Raw genomic sequence first — 14,896 nt, forward strand, 5'->3', positions numbered from 1 at the left:
GAAATCAGAATACTATAAATTCCCTTGCCCATTACGATTTGAGAGACTTTTGGCAGAAGAATAAGGTTCCAGGAGACGATTTTTAGCAGAAGAAAGGTCCTGGAAAAAGGTTTTTCAACACCAAAAGAGTGAAGGTCCATAATTTAGTTCACTTATACTTATGAACATGTTTCCTTATACTTTGATTTGTGTTATTGTGTTAGTTGCTATTATGAGCAGCTGAATCTAGCTACTCTTGTTTTGCTAGATGAAGCTTCTAACTTATGAATAGCTTAATTTTACGTGGATTTATTTAGTTGGTGAATTGCTTGTGTTTGGTTTATAATTACCTAGCATGCTTATGGTTGTTTCTTTAGTTGCTTGATTCTATGTTCTGTGTAGCTTAGTGACCGTTAACTGCATGAACTTGTTTACCTAATGATTTAGTGAACATTAAATTGTTAGAGCTAGGATTGACCAATCTTAGTTAGTAACTAAAGTAAATAAACTTAGCTGTGCTAGAGAACGTATATTGTGACTATAATCGTGTTTTACATAATAAACCTTACATAGCATATTCATATTCATAATTGGTTATGTGTTTAATTGTGTGTGACCATACATAGTTTTACATGAATTAATTAATTATTGGTAAAATTAGACTTAAATTACTAATATAATTAAAACCAACTTGATAATCCATAATCATTAGCTAGCCATAAGGACGAAGTGGATTCGAACTAAACAAGAGTGTTTTTACTTATTGATTGAATTTGAACTAAGTTCGTCTGATCTTGTAAAATCAGATAAAACCCCTCTTTAAACTTGTTAATAATTAGGTTAATTTGATAGCAAGTAGATTAATTAGTAACACCGTTCCCTGTGATCGATACCCGACTTACCCAAGCTATACTATAATCTGACTAGGTACACTGCCTATAGGTGCATAGTTGGACTAGGTTTGTTAGGTTACAAATATTAAAATTAGTGGGTACTTTTGTGCACATCAAGTTTTTGGCGCCGTTGCCGGGGAACGGCTTAGTTAATTATTAGTTTGTTTGCTTTAAATTAATCGATCCTTTTTGTAGGATAAAACCTGCAAGAAGTTACTTTTCTGTTTTTAATTTTTCTGCATTACAGGACTCACGACGTGAACCTTCAAGATTCACGACGTGAGAACTGAAGTCCTTAGTTTTGTTTATTTCAGATTGTTTAGTTCAGTTTTACGTTTTTATTTTTGTTTTATTTCAGGAGTTCATGACCAGAGGTTCTAACACACCTTTGGTACCACCACTTGAAGATCCCGAGTCTGCAATTCACAAAAAGAAGGATAAGAGCGTGAAAGAAGATCAAACAACGAAGAAGACACCTTTACAAGAACTGAAATCAGCCTTTTCAAGGAAGTCAGGAAAGAAAACGGGAGAATCGAGTTCAGCCTCAAGGAGCAAGTTTGAAGCTTTCAATCAATTTCCTAATCCACACGAGAACGAGTACGAATCAGAAAAAGAATTTGGACTTTAGATGAGTGAACCCGAGAACGAGCCGGAGAACGAAATGGCGAACATTGATGAGATGGCCATGGGGGATTACAAGAAGCGCATTCGAGACGATGTGGGGCCGGGTTTAATACATCCTGCGATACCTGCCAATGCCACATTCGAGTTAAAGGGACATATCCTTACTGCACTTAAGGATATCCCATTCTTTGGGAAGGATCATGAGGATGCTTTTAAACATTTGGACGAGGTCAATGATATTGCGGATTATTTTAATACTCCTAATATCCCGAGGGAGACCGCTTTGTTAAGGATGTTACCAGTCACTTTCAAAGGAGCTGCAAAAGACTGGTTGAAGGCACTTCCATCTGGTACAATCACCACATGGGCCCAATTGCGTGAGAAATTTCTAGATCAGTTTTGCCCACCCTCCAAAATCTCTAAACTCAAGAAGGCGATAGCCAACTTTGAACAAAACCCGGGGGAGTCATTATACGAGGCATGGGAGCGCTACAAGGGGTTGTTAAGGAATTGTCCTCAACATGACCTAAATCTTCAGCAAGAAATGTCGATATTCTATGATGGGGTGAATGTCATGACTAGACAACTCCTTGATTCACAAGGACCACTAACGAAGAAGAACCCAATTCAAGCCAAGGAGCTGATTGAAGAATTTTCAAAGCATTCTCGTGAGTATCACAACCCAGGACGCGATGGAATAAAAGGCAGTGGAGGTGCACAAACTGAAGAGATGGCTACTGTGATGGCAATGCTTAGCACTATGGGTAGGAGATTGACCCAAATGGACCAATCAATTCATGCAATTCGAGTTGGTTGCGAGAGATGTAGTGGCCCACATTTGACAAAAGATTGCACTTTGGATGAATATGGAAACAAGAAAGCTCAAGTTTGCTACTCAAGTGGGGACAAGTACGATGAAGACTGGAGGAAACCAAAGAAGGAGTGGCTGCGTTACGATGAATACAAGAAGCAAAAAGAAGAGAAATTTAGGCAAACTGGCCGGGGTTTCTACCAAAGAGAGCAACCACTAGTTGAGAAGAAATCAGAATTAGAGACCATGTTGATAAAATTTATGGAAACTTCAGAAAAAAAGACATGATGCTACTGACACTGCAATGGAAGAACAAAGAGCTATAATGAAGAATCACCACGTAATGATGATAGATCAGCAGGCATTAATAAAAAGTCAGCAAGCCTCCATCAATAACCTTGAAGTACAACTTGGTCAACTTACCACTTTGGTTAATGAGAAGATGTTCCCGAAAAATCCTGAAAAGAAGACTCAATCTCATGTAATGGCCATAGATACTGAAGAAGAGGCGATTTCTGAGTTCCTAGAAGCCTTAGAAGTGGAGCCACAGCAGCCCGATCCAAAGCCAAAGCTCGAAATTGAAGAATCTGATGGAATACCCAGTTCACGTCGTGAGCCCGCTATGCTCACGTCGTGGGCCTGGTCGGAACAGAAAAAATTAGAATCTGTTTCAGCTTATAAACCACTTTTGCCATTCCCGTCTAGAGCTAATCTCAGTTCACTGGAGAGAGAACATCTGGAGTTTATCAAGCAATTGAAGGGTATTCCTATTAATACTCCTTTTATTGATTCACTTGCAAAAGTTCCAGAATATGCTAAGTTCCTACAAGACTTGTTAGACACTCGCCAGCAATTAAAGGAGAATTATAAGGTGATTCTAAGTGAGCAAAGCTCAAAAGCTGTGTTGGGAGAGATACCTAAGAAGATGGGGGATCCTGGACGACTCACTCTCCCATGTGAGTTTGGGAATAATATGAAGGTTTATGCTTTAGCCGATTCTGGGGCTAGCATAAATTTGATGCCTTATTCGTTTTATCAAAAATTGAATATTCAGAAGTTAAATGCTACAAAGATGACTATTCACATGGCGAACCGTTCAGTGACACAGCCCCGCGACATTGTGGAAGATATTCTCGTGAAAATTGGGAAATTCGTTTTTCCAATAGACTTTGTGGTTTTGGATATGAAAGAAGATCCCAATGTACCAATTATTCTTGGTCGACCGTTACTTAACACTGATGGAGCTCTGGTTGATATACGCGAGTCCAAGCTCACTTTGAGAGTTGGGGATGAGAAGGAAATTTTTGGAATAGAAGATGGTTTCCAAGGGAGTCATGCTCAAGAAGAGGTTTTCAACATAGATGAAGAGAATGAACTTGAAGAATTAGAGAAGCTCATGGAATAAGAAATCAAAACAATCCAACAAGTTAAAAGAACAAAACCGGGAGCATCTGTTTCATTTTTAGTTGAAGTCATTGCCTACACGAATCCAACTTCTTGGGTAAGCAAGGAAGATGATGAGATGTCGAGTGATGAAGAGGATGTTACTTTAAAAGTCACAAGTCCAGTGGTGCAAGAAGAGAAGGATACTAGGGAGCTTAAAAATAATGGAAAATTGAAGATTCAAGGGATCAAACGCAAGCTCGATGGAGACGAAGTCATGGCTAAAAAGGAAAATTCTAAAAAGGCATATATTCGTCGAGTGCAAGCTTACAAGAGGCGTTTCAAGGAGCAAAAGATCCTGGTGGTGGATTCTTCTGACGAATCAACGTAGGAGGCACGGAGTCCAGCTCAAGACTCCTCAAAAAGAAGCGCTTCTCGGGAAGCAACCCGAGTTTGGTTTGCGTTTTTTTCCTTTTTCTTTTTAGTTTTTGCATTTTAGTCCTAGAAACATAGATCATATCATCCAACTCACTTTATTCATAATTAAACACTAAGTGTGGGGTCCCTAAAAATGAAGTGGTAATTCAGAATTTAGATAATAGACAAACCTGGATAAAAAATATATATATAAATTGTCATATAGTATTCACGACGTGAATCATTATGATTCACGACGTGAGTTCTGAATAAACCGGACAACAGGTCGTTGATACATATCAGCCCATTTTCTGTTAAACTAAATGGCCCAAGACTAATCCATTTCTGATGAAGAATGAATGGCCCAAAATTAAGCCCAGACAGGACTCACGACGTGAATCCTTAGAGATTCACGACGTGAACAGTAACAATCACGGGACCACAGATTAAAGAATACATAATCACTTTGACCCACTCATTCTTTATTCCCACGAGTTGAACACGAAGACTGGTCCCCCATTTTTGCTCCGATTTCGGCCGACAAACAATCCATTTTCGTTTTTGTTTACGTAATCTTTCGATCTAAGGCAATACTTCTTTATTCTCATGTCTAATTCTTCTTCAATAGTCGAAACTTAGGGTTAGGGTTTGTAATTAGTTGAAATATCGAAAATGTTCCCTAAAAATCCCGTAATAGCCTTGGAATGTTGATGATTTGTGGTTGAAATTAGCATAGGAGTAAACCCCAAGCATTGTATTGGCCCGATTTCTACAGAAAATGGACAGATTCGATTCGCGATGACGAACTCACGATGTGAATTCCTAGGAATTCACGACGTGAATTCTGGACTGGACAGTTTCATGTTTCTTTTACTACTAATCCGTTGGGTTATTTCTTTTGGCTGTGTTTGCTGCTTGTTTTTACAGGAATGGGTCCCAGAAGAAAAGTTCCAACCGGGGTTTCTAGTCTCCACCCGTTTTACATCTTCCCAACAAATATGTCACGGGATATATATACGCGTTGGAACAACCGGCTAGGATGGTTGTACAACCGAGAGATTGCTGTTGCACCCATTATATTCGCGATAGAAACCGACACCCCATGACGAGAGATCACCTCTCGAACGTAGATATTTTCCAAATGCTCGACCGATGAACTCTCTTGAATCGCAAGAAAATGTGCACTCTTCGTCACTCTATCAACTGTCACCCAAATAGCATCAAAACCGCGAGGAGTCCGGGGTAACTTCATGATGAAGTCCATAGAAATCTGGTCCCATTTCGAAATGGGAATCTCCAAAGGCTATAGCCTGCCATGAGGCATCTGGTGTTCGGCCTTGACTTTCCTGCAAGTCAAGCACCTCTCCACATACTCAGCAATCTCCCTCTTCTTGCACGGCCACCAGTAGCTGAGTCTCATGTCTGAGTACATCTTGGTCGCACGAGGATGTACAGAAAGTCGAGACTTATGTGCCTCATCCATCAAAATATGTTTCATCCCTCCGGTACCCGGAATACATACCCTACCACACCGTGGCAACAACCCTCTACTATCCGTGGCAAAGATAGAAAAGTGACCCTTGATCTTCTCATTCTTCCGGTTCTCTTCCTTGATTCCCTCTGCATGTGCCTCCCTAACCAACTCCAAGAGCGGGGAGGTAATCGTCACCCTCATACACGACCCTCCTTTAGGTGTACTCACCACCTTGCGACTAAATGTGTCAGCCACCATGTTGGCCTTACCCGGGTGATACAGGATCTCACAGTCATAATCCTTGACTACGTCGAGCCACCCCCTCTGCCTCATATTCAGGTTCGGCTGGTCCATAAGGTATCTCAAACTTTTGCGGTCCGTATAGATGGTGCAATGGACCCCGTACAGGTAATGTCTCCAGATCTCGAGGGCGAAAACCACATCCCCTAACTCCAAATCATGAGTAGGGTAGTTAGCATCATGAGGTTTCAACTGACGTGACACACAAGCAATCACTCTACCCCGTTGCATGAGTATCGCGACCAACATTGTGATGGAAGTGTCACAGTACACTACCATATCATCAACGCCCTCTGGAAGGGCCAACACTGGGGCCTCACACAATCTCTGTCATAGTGTCTCAAAAGTTGTTTGTTGCTCAGACCCCCCAAACAAAATCCACACTCTTCTTAGTTAGACGAGTGAGAGGAACAACAAACTCGGAGATCTAACACCCCGACTCCTAGGTATAAATTTTAAAGTTTTATATTTATGTTTGTTGACCTACTCGACGAGTTGGATGCCCCAACTCGTCGTGTAGAGAAGGTAAAAGGCGCGTGGATTCTAGAACCTACTCGACGAGTTGGAGCTGGAATATGAAACTATAATTTCCAAGGTTTTGCACCCTATTTAAAGGCTCATTAGCCACCCTCTGCCTCTCTTACCCCCCCCCCCCCCGACCTCAGAAAACCCTAATAATGTATTACTCCTCATTTTGATTGTTTGAAAGCTTGGGAAGGTGGTTTTAGTGAAAGAAACTTCAAAACTCAAGAGCTTGGATCAAGGAGAAGCTTGTAGATCCAGTACCTACTCCTTCTTGGCTTCCATTTGAAGGTAACAAGTTGTTACCTTGATCATTCTAGTGTTAGATATCCTCATTCAAGGGCTTAAGGCCATTTCTAGCATATTTATGGGTCATTTATGGTATTGAGCATGATCTGAAGTTGTAACTTCATATATGGACTCCTCTAAACCCTCATAGTCATAAAGTTATCAAATTTATCACGCTTTGGCCCTTCTCTTTGGCTTAAACCTCTTCCTTAGCTTGTACATAGGAAGATGGCCAAGTCTTTTATGCCAAACAGATACATAAACTGTTTTAGAAACAACATTACAAGATGGAAACAAAACGGATGAATGAAATTTTGGTGTTGAAGTAACAGAAAGTACTACTCTTTCATTGCTACTGGAAGTTGATTGAAGAAAATAAAGCCCAACACGATGTCTACCAAGAACCAGAGGCCTCTTCTGAGAAGGGCCCTGCAACAAGAAACAAGAATGTTCTGAAAAAACAACTAAAGATCTTAATTGTCTGCACAATTTGGCTATGGAAAGAAGATTAAATTTGAATAAAGGGACATAAAGAACATGATGAAGTATAACAGATCTGGCTTAGACAACACTCCCAAACTCATGAGCATTAGTTTGTTGACCATTTGGCAAAGTGATACGATAAGGATTTTTGAGCTTTTGAATATTAATAAGAGCAGATTTATTGAAACACATATGATCACTGGCCCCTGAATCTATTATCCATGTAATTGTATTAGTTTCAAGACAATGACATTTAATTGGATAATCAGAAATATCTTGGGAGAATAAAGCATTACCAGCCAAATTTGCAGAGACTTGTGAAGATTCTTGTCCAACATTGTTGTCATTAAGCTTGCTCAATAGAGAACACAATTGGTGATACTGATCATTGGAGAGTTCTTGCATGGAATGAGTCAAAGTTGAAGACTCTTTAGGACCATCTTGTGAGGTAAATTGACCAGAAACATTAGCAGCAACCTTGTTCTTGTTGAACTTAAAATCCTTTGGGAATCCAATTAGTCTATAACATTTATTGGCTGTATAACCACTTTTCTTACAGAAAGAACATGATAGACTCTTCTTGTTCTCGTTTCTGGATTTGAAATTGTTTGTTGTAACATTGGATCTTGTATTCATTGAAGTAGATTCAGGTAAAAAATGTGATGGAGATTGTACCTCACGTTGCTTCTCATCTTGAATGAGAAGAGAATAGGCCTTGGTAATTGTGGGAAGAGGATTCATCATCAGAATACTTCCTCTAATAGCACCGTAATCTCCATTTATTCCCATTAGAAACTTGATAAGCTTTTGATTTTGCTGAAGTTCTTGCATCTCATGAGCTGCAGAGCAAGTACAATTGGGAATGATCGAAAGAGCACTTAATTCATCCCAATATTTATTCAGTTTGGTGAAATAACTAGCCAAATCACTAGTTCCTTGAGTGAGATCCGAAATTTCCTTTTGAAGTTGATATAGTTTTGCACCATTCGATTGACCAAAATGATCATTAAGATCTTTCCAAACTTCTTCAGCAGTGGATGAATAGAGAACAGATTCAGCAATGTCACTAGAGAAGACATTCAGAATCCATGACATCACCATGTCATTGCATCGTTGCCAGAGATCAAAATTGATGTGATTAGCGAAAGGTTTAGTTACTTTGCCATTGACAAATCCCAATTTGTTCTTTGCTGATAGTGCAATTGTAACCGCCTTCTTCCACAATCCAAAATTGGATCCATCAAATTGTTTGGTAACTAATTGCATACCAGGATGATCTGAGGGATGAAGATAGAGTGGATCTAAAGAAGTAATTTGAGTTCTAGCGGAATTAGAACTTTCAGGTACTGTTCCAGTCGGCGCCATTGAAGCAACAGATGAAGAAGACGAATTAAACGGATCTTAATGAAAAAGATGAATCAAACTTTGAGCATGAATCAGATTCAGCTCTGATACCATGTTGATTTTGGTATGAACATGAACATGAAATGTAGAGAGAGAAAGAAAAAGTAGAGAGAAGGAATATGTTTTATTATTCCTCTGTTAACTAACTGGTTGCATCTTACAAGTGAAACATAATATTAATACAAGCTAATCACTAACAAACTTGATATAGAAGCTTAACCAACTATTGATGTGCACAAAAGTACCCACTAATTTTAATATTTATAACCTAACAAACTTAGACCAACTATGCACCTATAGGCAGTGTACCTAGTCAGATTATAGTATAGCTTGGGTAAGTCGGGTATCGATCACAGAGAACTGTGTTACTAATTAATCTACTTGCTATCAAATTAACCTAATTATTAACAAGTTTAAAAAGGGTTTTATCTGATTTTACAAGATCAGACGAACTTAGCTCAAATTCAATCAATAAGTAAAAACACTCTTGTTTGGTTCGAATCCACTTTGTCCTTATGGCTAGCTAATAATTATGGATTATCAAGTTGGTTTTAATTATATTAGTAATTTAAGTCTAATTTTACCAATATTTAATTAATTCATGTAAAACTATGTATGGTCACACACGCTTAAACACAGAACCAATTATGAATATGAATATGCTATGTAAGATTTATTATGTAAACGCAATTATAGTCATAATCTACGTTCTCTAGCACAGCTAAGCTTATTTACTTTAATTACTAACTAAGATTAGTCAATCCTAGCTCTAACAATTTAATGTTCACTAAATCATTAGGTAAACAAGTTCATGCAGTTAATGGTCACTAAGCTACACAAAACATGGAATCAAGCAACTAAGGAAACAACCATAAGCATGCTAGGTAATTATAAATCAAACACAAGCAATTTACCAACTAAATAAATCCATACAAAATTAAGCTATTCATAAGTTAGAAGCTTCATCTAGCTAAACAAGAGTAGCTGGATTCAGCTGCTCATAATAGCAACTAACAAACTAACACCTACTAAGTATGCAAACATGTTCATAAGTATCAAATAAGTAAACTAAATTATGAACCTCTACTCCTTTGGTCTTGAAAACCTTTTTCCAGGACCTTTCTTCTGCTAAAAATCGCCTTTTGGAAACCCTTCAATCAGCCAAAAGTCTCTCAAATCGTAATGGGCAAGGGAATTTATAGTATTCTGATTTCCCGAGTTCACGTCGTGAACCATAAGGATTCACGTCGTGAATATGAGATAACCGTGTTCGGCAAGGACTCTTCCACCCGCATGCATATCTTCTAGAATTCTCGACTCACGTCGTGAATCATAAATTGTTCACGTCGTGAAAACGTTCTTTTGCTAAGTTTTTCATCCTTCTTCCCTTCAAGCCTCCAAAGTTCCAAATATTGTCAATTCTGGCCCCTTACTTCGAAAATGCCTCTATTTTGGCTGCAAATAACAATTTATCCTTATAAGTACGATTAACCTATGCAATTAACCAAAATATTTATAAAAATGTAAACAAATATTGTCTAAAAATATAAATAAATATGGCAATATCAAAATACCCCACACTTGTTCTTTACTTGCCCTCAAGCAAATCTAATTATTTATTATTATTTTTTTAAACTTAACCTTCATCACCAACATCACATAGAACGATCCAACTCAAGCTCAACCATTATGCCAAGACCTCAACGCATGCATTTGTGTCTAAATTTTTCCTAAGTAACCTCCCTCAATTCTAAATACTCACAATCCTCATAAACACTCGCCCACTTCTTTCGAACAATTCTCATTTTATGCAACCCTCCGAATCCATCCGCAGAAGATTTTCTAACCTCAATGTATTTTTGTAAAGCCACCCAAGCATACATAAACTAGAGAATTACAACTTTTAGAAGATACCACAACTTGGAGCTCTTGAATTCTTCACTTCTTTGATGCTTGATCTTTGATTTCTTTGAATTCACTTCTTTCATGATTTTTGGCATCTTCAACTTTCAACTTTTAGAATTTTGATCTTTTGATCTTCAAACTTTGATACTTTTATGCTCCAAAAATTCTTCAAATTTTCATTTTTTTTTTGGTAATTTCTCTTTTTTTTTACATGTACTCACTTTTTTTTATATCACTCAAAAACCTACATGCTTAAGCAGGGGCGCTTTACTTCAACCCTTATTGGTTAAGGATATCAATTTTCCTGGATACATTTCACGTTTAGGCTGCTAAACATATCGCATCCCTCAAACTAAGCGAGGTTGTGTTTTTGTCCCATGATTTCACTAGAAAAAGGGAGGCCACAAATGCACTATAACGTGTATTGGCTCAACTAAACATTTGAGCCTTTATCAGATCATCCCAATGCAACACTAGCAACTTAAGTTCAAATTATTATTACTAGAACTAAAATTAGATTATTATTTCAAACCCATGAAAATTTTTAAATTCCTTAAGATTTCTAGCAATTTACTAATTTACTTTTTCTACCTCCTACCCCACACTTATTACATACAATGTCCTCATTGTATGCATAAAATAAATTAAAATTAAGAAAAAGGGAGAAAAAGGAACAGACTCCCCTGGGATAGTGGCGTGATCATCTCCAAAAGTGTGGCTGAAATATGCATCTCAAATATTGGACCTTTTCAAAAATAAGAACTTCGACTTGAACTTGCGAAACTAACCATCAATCAAAACTTCAATCTTCAAAAAGAATGGTGCAAGCCTCTAAATCGTGTAGACAATGTGGGCTTCAAAACTCACGACGTGAATCAGTATAGGCTCACGACGTGAAGTCGCTGGATCGCGCATTCTGAATTTCCTTGTAACTTTGCTCACGACGTGAGCAATATAGGCTCACGATGTGAAGTCTGGGTGAACCAGAATTGAAACTGCCTTCTTCCTTGTAAATACATATACTCCACTCAACGTCTTAACGAATTAAGACCCTTCTAAATTCAGTGTATTTTGACGACTCTTCTAACTATAACCTCTCTCTCAACTCACCCCACACTTATTTCCAATTGTGGGTTTCGACTTTCAATTTCTAGACTTGAACGACACTCGCCTAAACGAACACGACTCTTGACTCGACCTTACTCCTTCCCCAAGACTCCTTAGCAAGCTGAAAGTTAACAACAAAAGAAGAGCAAAGTAACATAATATCTTAAAGTCTTACAATCCAAACAAATTTAAAAACAAAATAAAAACAAACCAAATAAGTCTAAAACAAACAAAATAAAACTAAACGATCAATCATCTTCATCCTCCTCGTTTGCTCCACTAGTGCCTGCACCATCTCCTCCTTGTCCTCGATACTCGCTCCATCGAGGGCATATCGGGTAGCGATATCCTAAATGAGGCGGCTGCTCCACCCCAAGGTGTCGAACCACATTCTCCATGGTACCCCCAATCCAGTTTACGCTCACTGATAACTGGTCAAAATACCTAGTCATATCACCCCCAAAAGGTGCTCCTACAAATGGTGCAGTTTGATGTACTGGCTGTCCTCTCTCTCCTCTTCCTCTCACGTTTCTTCTCCTAGGTCGTGGCTGTGGTTGTTGTTCTGGTTGTGTATCAGGCTGCTCGTCACCCTCATTACCCTCATCATCTGAAGGTACTATTCCCCAATGCGACCCAAAGTTTCTAACAACCCGCATGGTCTCCAAATACCCCATGCTAAACTCATGACCATCCATGCGGGTCATGGAACGAGTGATATCGGGAACTAGTAACCCATACGATTGGGCCAACCGGGTAATGAATTGCCCTCCACAAATAGGGCTCCCGGGGCGAGAACTGGCAGCAGAGCCAGCCAAGAAGCGTGCTAAAAAAATAGGGAATGTTGCAACACACTCCCGGCTGCAAGATGCACCATAAAAAGAAGAGATTCTGCTTTGTCACCTTGTCCCCACGCCTTCTGTGATTGATGGAGAAAGTGATAAATCGGTGTAGTACTCGGTGGATGGGAGATCGAATGCTGCTCTCGGGGGACACTCCAGAATTGAATATTCCGGAGGCAATATTATGCCAGAAATCAAATCCTGTGACACCCTCCGCATAACCTCTAGTTGCCTCCCTCAAAAACATTCCAAATTCAGGACTCATCGCCTCTTGGTGATCATATATACCAACCCTCCAAGAAAATTCCATGAGGCTACATTCCCGATACTCACCCCCGAGACGAAAAACCAGTGCTTGCGGATAATGTGGATCTTGGACATTCTCATGGAATGTCACTGTGGCGAAAAACTCCACACACAACTCCTTATAGACCCGCTCTTGGACACGGAAAAGATTGAGCCATCCCGAGCAAGTGAATGAAAAACCATCTCCAATAAAAATTTTAGTAAGAAACGGGGACAGCCTATCCATAAGCCCGACCTCCCTCAAACGTGCCCATTCAATAGTGGGTGCAACAGCAATCTCCCGGTTGTACAACCATCCTAGCCGGTTGTTCCAACGCGTATATATATCCCGTGACATATTCGTTGGAAAGACGTAAAACGGGTGGAGACTAGAAACCCCGGTTGGAACTTCTCTTCTGGGACCCATTCCTGTAAAAACAAACAGCAAACACAGCCAAAAGAAATAACCCAACAGATTAGAAATAAAAGAAACATGAAACTGTCCAGTCCAGAATTCACGTCGTGAATTCCTAGGAATTCACGTCGTGAGTTCGTCATCGCAAACTGAAACTGTCCATTTTTTGTAGAAATCGGGCCAATACAATGCTTGGGGTTTACTCCTATGCTAATGTCAACCACAAATCATCAACATTCCAAGGCTATTACGGGATTTTTAGGGAACATTTTCGACATTTCAACTAATTAAAAACCCTAACCCTAAGTTTCAACTATTAAAGAAGAGTTAGACATGAGAATAAAGTAGTATTACCTTAGATCGAAAGATTACGTAAGCAAAAACGAAAATGGAGTGTATGTCGGCCGAAATCGGAGCAAAGGGGGGACCAGTTTTCTCTTTCACTTCGTGGGAATAAAGAATGAGCTGGTCAAAGGGATTCTGTGTTCTTTAATCTGTGGTCCCGTGTTTGTTACTGTTCACGTCGTGAATCCTTAAGGATTCACGTCGTGGGTCCTGTCTGGGCTTAATTTTGGTCCATTCATTCTTCATCAGAAATGGATTAGTCTTGGGCCATTTAGTTTAATAGAAAATGGGCTGATAAGTATCAACGATATACTGTCCGGTTCATTCAGAACTCACGTCGTGAATCATACTGATTCACGTCGTGAATACTGTATGACAATTTATTATTTTTTTTAATCCAGGTTTGTCTAGTAACTAAATTCTTAATTATTACCACTTCATTTTTAGGGACACCACACTCAGTGTTTAATTATGAATAAAGTGAGTTGGATGATATGATCTATGTTTCTAAAACTAAAATGCAAAAACTAAAAAGAAAAAGAAAAAAACGCAAACCAAACTCGGGTTGCCTCTCGAGAAGCGCTTCTTTTTGAGGAGTCTTGAGCCGGACTCTGTGCCTCCTACGTCGACTCGTCAGAAGAGTCCACCACCAGGATCTTTTGCTCCTTGAAACGCCTCTTGTAAGCTTGCACTCGACGAATATATGCCTTTTTAGAATTCTCCTTTTTAGCCTTGACGTCGTTTCCATCGAGCTTGCGTTTGACCCCTTGAGTCTTCATTTTTTCATCCTTTTTAAGCTTCATACTATCCTCCTCCCCCTTCACCACTGGGCTAGTCACTTTTAAAGTAACCTCCTCTTCATCACTCGACATCTCATCATCTTCCTTGCTTACCCAAGAAGTTGGATTCGTGTAAGCAATGACTTCAACTAAAAATGGAACAGATGCTCTCGGTTTTGTTCTTTTAACTTGTTGAATTGTTTTGATTTCTTATTCCATGAGCTTCTCTAATTCTTCAAGTTCATTCTCTTCATCTATGTTGAAAACCTCTTCTTGAGCATGACTCCCTTGGAAACCATCTTCTATTCCAAAAATTTCCTTCTCATCCCCAACTCTCAAGGTGAGCTTGGACTCGCGTATATCAACCAGAGCTCCAGCAGTATTAAGTGACGGGCGACCAATAATAATTGGTACATTGGGATCTTCTTTCATATCCAAAACCACAACGTCTATTGGAAAAACGAATTTCCCAATTTTCACGAGAATATCTTCCACAATGCCCCGGGGCTGTGTCACTGAACGGTTCGCCATGTGAATAGTCATCTTTGTAGCCTTCAACTTCTGAATATTTAATTTTTGATAAAACAAATAAGGCATCAAATTTATGTTAGCCCCAGAATCGGCTAAAGCATAAACCTTCATA

At 39.2% G+C, this 14,896-nt stretch overlaps 2 protein-coding genes and 1 non-coding gene across 3 annotated transcripts; 1 reads left to right on the plus strand and 2 right to left on the minus strand.

Moving 5' to 3' along the window:
- The first annotated feature begins 1,500 nt into the window (after nt 1–1,500).
- On the plus strand, nt 1,501–4,081 carry LOC145112395 (uncharacterized). Its single transcript, XM_079048561.1, has 5 exons — nt 1,501–1,974; nt 2,035–2,382; nt 2,582–3,178; nt 3,362–3,626; nt 3,774–4,081. Exons 1-5 carry the CDS (start codon nt 1,501–1,503, stop codon nt 4,079–4,081), a joined length of 1,992 nt encoding a protein of 663 aa, XP_078904687.1.
- On the minus strand, nt 1,918–2,024 carry LOC145118312 (small nucleolar RNA R71). Its single transcript, XR_013713268.1, has one exon. It is a non-coding gene; the product is annotated as a small nucleolar RNA R71 (small nucleolar RNA).
- Nucleotides 4,082–6,862: 2,781 nt separating the features above from the next.
- On the minus strand, nt 6,863–8,539 carry LOC145112396 (uncharacterized). The gene is made up of 3 exons (XM_079048562.1): nt 7,471–8,539; nt 7,259–7,386; nt 6,863–7,120 (listed from the first exon to the last, which is right to left on the minus strand). Exons 1-3 carry the CDS (start codon nt 8,537–8,539, stop codon nt 6,863–6,865), a joined length of 1,455 nt encoding a protein of 484 aa, XP_078904688.1.
- Nucleotides 8,540–14,896: the final 6,357 nt, after the last annotated feature.

Source organism: Lactuca virosa, chromosome 5 (genome assembly GCF_052849685.1).
Source record: "Lactuca virosa cultivar CGN04683 chromosome 5, Lactuca_virosa_CGN04683_v6, whole genome shotgun sequence".
Lineage (NCBI taxonomy): Eukaryota > Viridiplantae > Streptophyta > Magnoliopsida > Asterales > Asteraceae > Lactuca > Lactuca virosa.

Coding starts and splice junctions, on each gene's coding strand:
- LOC145112395 (XM_079048561.1), top strand. CDS start 1,501: ATGAGTGAACCCGAGAACGAGCCGGAGAACGAAATGGCGAACATTGAT. Junction 2,383..2,581: donor ATGGAAACAAGAAAGCTCAA/GTTTGCTACTCA, acceptor TGGAAACTTCAG/AAAAAAAGACATGATGCTAC. Junction 3,627..3,773: donor AATTTTTGGAATAGAAGATG/GTTTCCAAGGGA, acceptor TTTCATTTTTAG/TTGAAGTCATTGCCTACACG.
- LOC145112396 (XM_079048562.1), bottom strand. CDS start 8,539: ATGGCGCCGACTGGAACAGTACCTGAAAGTTCTAATTCCGCTAGAACT. Junction 7,387..7,470: donor AGTCTCTGCAAATTTGGCTG/GTAATGCTTTAT, acceptor CATGGATAATAG/ATTCAGGGGCCAGTGATCAT. Junction 7,121..7,258: donor CTCATGAGTTTGGGAGTGTT/GTCTAAGCCAGA, acceptor TTCTTGTTGCAG/GGCCCTTCTCAGAAGAGGCC.